We start from the raw sequence: 6,134 nt of genomic DNA on the forward strand, positions 1-6,134 counted from the left end.
AGACTAAAAACTAGCCAGTATCTATAACATACTGGTACTATGAATGAGTGTTTGTCCTCCCCAGTGCTGGACTTACCTCGCTGTCGTGGTGCTGGCAGTAGCTCATGCGATCCTGGAACAGGGACAGCAGCGCGAAATTGTTCTGCAGGGACTGGGCGAGGGACACTGACATCCCTGGCTGGCTGGCTTTGCTGTTAGCGTTGACCCTGCTCAGATGGAGGTTCTCTCCCAGGCGCTCGATGAAGTGGTCTTTGGTGAGTCGCACCCGCTGGTGTGCTCGCACGCAGTTATCACACAGGTACTCCTGGCAGTCAAGGCAGTGGGATGTGGCCAGGTTCTCCTCGTCGCAGGAGCTGCACTGAGGCTCTCCCAGGTGGTGCGAGTGCAACAGGCTTCCACGTGACGGATGACTGAAGCCAGAGGAGCCTCCACCCAGACCTCCCCGGGAGTGGTGGTGGTGGTGGTGGTGGTGATGGTGGCCATTCTTGTTCTGGATCTGCTCCTCTGAGCTCACCACCACATCCAGCAGGTTGCTGAAGAGGAAATTGGAGGAAGGCAGGGAGTCCACTCCGGCCTCTGAGATGGACACCTTCTGGTCGCAGGTGGGGCACCGCAGCTTCAGCGGGTCCCCGGGACTGCGCTGTCCCTCCAGGCACTGCCTGCAGAAGGCGTGCAGGCACGGCAGAACGTGGAGCCTCTTGGTGGTTTGGCTGGAGGAAGACGAGGTGTGAGATGAAGACGATGAGGTAGAAGAGCTGGAGGAAATGGGAGCAGAAGAGCCGCACAGCTCCTTGCAGAGCGGGCACGTCTGCAGGTCCGAGTCGGGAAACGAAGCCATCTGCAGCGTCACCAAAACTGGGCTCAGTTTACAACATGCACGACGACGAGGCTGAGGTATTCATTTGGAGACACATCAGCCCGTTTGGGGTGTGTAGAAGATAATTATCTCTCCACGTTAATGTGGTGTTTGAGGTAGATTCAACGATTTAAAAATGAAAAAGGAAGAAAGATTTGCCACAAAAAACAAAACAAGGAGGTAGCCACTTATTCATAAAGTTATTCAAAAACAGTTGTGAGATCAGATGAAAAATCAGAATACTTAAATCAGTTGTGTAAGGCGTTTTTTTCTCTCTTTAGCAGAACCGACAGTCCTCCTTTTAAATACAGCATTCAGCAACAGACGACGCTGGTGCTTCCGTGGAGAAAAATAGTGCGATGCTGTTCGGGATAGCTCATAACATAAACCCGAAAATGGAAAGATACTGGGTCGGCTGGGGGGCTCGGTCTCTCCTCCCCCACCAGATCGGCAACATGACTACAGGACAGAGCTACAAAGCAGCACCCGGACGAGTAGCTACCTCAAATTTTTTCCCTTTAGTTCTCCGTTATCGCTAAGCCTCCAAATTCAGACTGGTGTGGCTGACCGTCGGGATCCGTTCAGGCGGCCAACGGTCGTATGGTTGTCGCAGCGCGAGCCTTGGACCGCGAGAGCTTAAATTATTCATCAAAGCAAGGGTATCATAGCGTGCCTCTGGTCACCGAGGGTTCACCAACAACCACAGCGAGCCTCCAACAAAGCCAGACCACAAGACAGCGCGTCTATCCCCAGTGTGGGAGAATTCACCGGCCCACCTTGTGAGGAGGCCCCCTTCCAGCTCACCTTTCCCCGCTGCTGGTCGCTCCCTCCGGGTTCTGCGTGGAGGAATGCGCAGGGTTTTCTCCCCGGCTCGGTGTATGGGGGTGGGAACGGTGGCTTACAACCAGGTGAAACTCGGTACAGCGACAGTTTGGACCTTTAATGTGCTGCTGCTGGTTTTTCTTTTATTCTCGGATGAATTTTTTTTTTTAAAGTCAAATTAAAAACAAGCTGTGCGCTCTCATGCGCGTGCTGCTGGGCTTGCAGCTCCTCGAGCTGCTCTTATCGGACTGAGGAGGAGAAATGGAGCCAGCTACTTCCGCCCTAGGGGAGGAGAGAAGGGTGTGCGCCAAACGCACGCTCCCGATAGCTGGGGGTATGTGGTCACGTGCGCGTGAGTGCGAATTTAAAGGGATTCGCTGTCATCAATTTACCTTCCCTTCATAATATACTGCGCGTATATTTTATTATAAAATAGTATAGTTGTTGTTTTTAGTTTAGACTAGCTAATGGCTGCCGAAGTCGAGAATCTGGGCCTGAAAATGTCAATTTTACTGAGTAACCTCAATTGTGTTCTTGTACATGCACGAAATATCACGATCCGCGTGTACTGACGACAACTGTAAGGTCTGGGGTTCGAACCCTGCCTGATCCAAAATGTAACTCAAAATGTCCTCTGGTGAGATATTATCGCTGTGCAATAGTCCACATTTTGATATTGATCTGTTACCAAGTGAATACAGTCAGTATTGCTGAAAACAATACCGATACTTTTAATTTACAAACCATCTTATGTAGGGAACAGGAGTTTGTCATATTTTAAAGACCTGTAAATCACTGTGATTTTTTAAGTTCAGCAATAATTAGTTAACACAGCAAAAAAGCTAAACTTTTCGTGTATTTTTAAATAGTTTTTTTGTATGTGTGTGTGTGTGTGTGGGGGGGGGGATTTGAAATGTAAATGTGCCTGTCTCTTTGGGCCAGCTTCTCTCGTTTAACTGTGTTATAGGCTATATTGTGCATGTTTGAGGGGGTTTTTTTTTCACTTCCAAAATAATAATTAAATTCACACAATTCAGTGGGCTGCATACTGAACTTGGAGGACAGCATTAATCATATCATGCTAGTGTTGAACCGACATCAATACCATCGATATTTTGATCAGTCTCTACAAGATACTGAACCCCGAGTTTCCCCTGATGCATCTCTGTATGTGGATGATGGATGGATGTTTTACAGATGTAGTTACAGACTCTCTCTCTCTCTTTTTTAAGTTTAATCCATTGTATCAAGCAAAGAATTTTCTGTTTTCTCTAAAATAACAGTAGATGCTCTGCTAAGCTAATGCCACAGGGTTCACCAACACAGGGGTGTGGCTAAAGTGGGCTAAACGGTGGCATCCTCCCTCAGTTTTGTCATATCAACGCAATCATGGGTGGAAATGATCAAAGTGAGAGAACATTGCACTCAACTGTCCACGAAGCACGATGTGTTACACTGTTCCTCGAATAAGCTACTGCAGGCACAGCGGATGATTGCTCGTGGCACTGACTGCAGAATTAGTGTATTCTTTAAAGCTGAAGAAGAAGAATTCCCTGTTTGTCAGATGACACGGGCCAAAGTGCAAAGGGTTGTTTTGAGAGACTGAAGAAGGCGCTCATTAAGACCACTGCTCTGAGTGAAAATGAGTCAGACAAACGGCCCTCTGTTAGGGTGCCATCCTGGAATGACACATGCACAGGCGCCCGTTTTCCTGCTCGCTGTATCATCTGACTTCGTGATCTCTTGACAGAGTTCACATAAAGTGTCGTCTCTTCAGATATTCATAGTCCACAGACACGTGAGGGCATATTTTGACTCTCATTGTTAAAGACATATCTCCTTATTACTTGAGCGTCTCTCAAAATGAAGCTCTAAAAGGCAGTGAAGCTTGTGAGTTCAAAAGTGATTTCACCATCACATACTGACATATTGTAAGAAACCGAGGGGTCAGTAAAGGGACCATTAAAGCCTGTATTGTACTCCACTTGCCTTTTTAAATGGCAGCATTTGTCTCATTGCTGACCCTACCTTAACACAATACTTCCCCCTGGTGGGTATGAAGCTCTGCCACACCTTCACAGTGCTGTTTAATCAGTGCAGAGTAGACACACATGCATGTAAAGAATGACCCATCTGGACAGTCTTGATGCATGCTCAACCATCCAGGTAAGGAAATCCCAGAAAGTTGATTCTGTTCATCTGGATGAAGAGTTTTCAGTGGGAGAAACCTTTCCCAGTCTCAGCTGACTGCAGGTTTTACCCACCTTATAAACAGTACATTTGCATAATAACTGAAACAAGCACCACTGAATGAACAATGAGCTGTGAGGTCAGTTTCTTGATCATTTATAGGCAAATTGTCTTGACCAGTGAAGAAGTGGAAAAAAGGGCTCTGTTATCCTGCCCTGAAACACCAAGTCATTGGTTCAGGTATGTGATGACACCTGGGTGAAAATCAAATTTCAAGACGTACCACAGTTCACTGATCACAGTAACTCGGTGGACCACCGCATTAAGATCATGGGGAAGGATATGAAAAATGACACGGGTAGCCTTCTTAGACTGTGAGACTCCCATCAGTAAAGGGGGACATTTTTAATCATCTACTGGAGCTCAAACCGAGTGTCATCAGGATGCTACAACACAGAGCAAACACCATCCCCACAGAAACGGCGGCCAAATGTATATTATACATTTGTTTTGTATAATATTAAAAGAGGAGGACAACTGCTCCCTGAGCAAAAACCTTCAGTGATCCTTTATGTGTCAGGAGTATCAGAACAGCTGAGAAACATTTTCTCTAAACACCGGTCTCTGTGGCTTTCAAACCATGTGTCAGCAAATGTGTTTATTTTATGGTCTGCTCATGTCAAAGTTCGCCATCTAGTGGCTGAATAGCAGAAACACCACGTAAGGGCCACAGCAGGGCTTTTATTCCAAGCACTGAAGGGAAAGTCAAGTCTGTGAGTTCTGGATAGAAGCAACTAAATTACATTAAATTATTTAGCTGTTCTGCCACAAAGTAAAAAAAAATCAAATAAAAATCTCACCAAATAGTATGCAACAACTTTTATTGTCAATCAGCACTTTGATATTTTTGTGACAGACATTTCAACCTATGCTGCAAAGACTCTGCAACAATATTAAATCCACCTTTCTGTCACGCACGATCAGACATGTCAGTCAGCCAGTGTTGTGCTTTTTAACCAAGACACCGCGTCAAATGCTTCACGCCTCAACTGATGTTCCAGTAATCAAGCTCCTCAAACATGTCGCAGTCACAGATAACTGATTTTTTTCTTTCATGAGGAACCCGTCTTCTACTACAGGGACCATAAAATGAGACCCGTACAGTGAGCGATGCTGGCTGCGAAAAGAAGAGGAAAACATGCCTGAAAGAATTTTGAATAGGAAAGTTCTCTGGAACAGAAATTATAAGTAATGTTGTGTATTGTAAAGTGGCCAGAATCTGAGATTTCAGTAACGCTGCATTTACCCGCTACATCATCGCTGGAGGAGAAAAGTTAAAGACTGCAGGGAAGCAACTGTGGTCAAATCCAAAAGTCACTTTTTAGAGAAATGTCCTTTCTCATTTGAAAGAAAAATTGAAAAAGAAAAAAAAAAAAAGAGCCTTTTTTTTAAGTAGAACCTTTTTTTATATAGATATATATAGATACATAAAAACTTCATACAAAGAAAATGTAAATCACAGCTCCTTAACTGGCAACAATTGAGGTTTTGACATTAATATAACAACATAATACTGTCAAAGACTAAACACCATTATAAATATATACCTATTTACACTCAGATGTTATTTACAATGAAGTAAACACAATCGTGCAACAAACATGCTGGACTCTGTTCCTAAACAGAGTTTTTGCTTTCAAAGAGTCAATCTCACAAACAGATTGACAAATCAGCTAAAAGAACTCAGGAAACAACCTCTTAACCTATTTTAAAACTACTCTGAACCAAAAAAAAAGATAGAAAGAAAGAAAGAAAAGAATAGTAGTTTTTGGTCTTTGTGTTTTTCTGCTCCTCAGTTCAAGTCAATTGAAACATGACCAAGAAATATGCAATCTTTCATATTCCTGATTTCATTGGTTGTTTTCCTGAGAGTCAGCGGCTGTTGAGCACAAGCAGTTTCTAAAGGAAAGAGAAGGAGTTCTGTAGACAGCAAAGAAATAAACAGCTGGTGGTTTAGTGTGTCCACACCTCATGGGCCCACAGATGATTGTGGCGGAGCCAGCGGCGGGCAGAGGGAACATCCAGCATGAACACTTGTTCTTGTTCCGAGTTGACTGCTGTGTAATGGACTATTAGTTTGGGCTGAGGGATACAAGCTGCAGAGAGGAGGCGGCTGCCAGCAGAGAGGTACTCGCTCTCACAGCTTTGAGTCCTGGAAGAGGAGAAAGCACGAACATCACGTACCACTGCAGTCGAATCTTTACAC

At 44.8% G+C, this 6,134-nt stretch overlaps 2 protein-coding genes across 2 annotated transcripts in view; both read right to left on the reverse strand.

The window, feature by feature from the left end:
• Positions 1-1,953, reverse strand: part of trim71 (tripartite motif containing 71, E3 ubiquitin protein ligase) — a 41,413-nt gene extending 39,460 nt beyond the window's left edge. The window contains exon 1 of the mRNA XM_005728906.2: positions 77-1,953. Coding sequence (XP_005728963.1) covers positions 77-838 — 762 coding nt within the window. The 5' untranslated portion in view covers positions 839-1,953. The remainder of the gene's footprint in view (positions 1-76) is intronic.
• A 3,425-nt stretch (positions 1,954-5,378) lies between these two features.
• The window catches only part of topaz1 (testis and ovary specific TOPAZ 1), a 13,840-nt gene continuing 13,084 nt past the window's right edge, over positions 5,379-6,134 (reverse strand). Inside the window, exon 20 of the mRNA XM_005728907.1 lies at positions 5,379-6,080. Coding sequence (XP_005728964.1) covers positions 5,882-6,080 — 199 coding nt within the window. The 3' untranslated portion in view covers positions 5,379-5,881. The remainder of the gene's footprint in view (positions 6,081-6,134) is intronic.

The sequence above is a fragment of the Pundamilia nyererei genome, unplaced genomic scaffold (genome assembly GCF_000239375.1).
Source record: "Pundamilia nyererei isolate P.nyererei 1_Seehausen unplaced genomic scaffold, PunNye1.0 scaffold00030, whole genome shotgun sequence".
In the NCBI taxonomy this organism is placed as follows: domain Eukaryota; kingdom Metazoa; phylum Chordata; class Actinopteri; order Cichliformes; family Cichlidae; genus Pundamilia; species Pundamilia nyererei.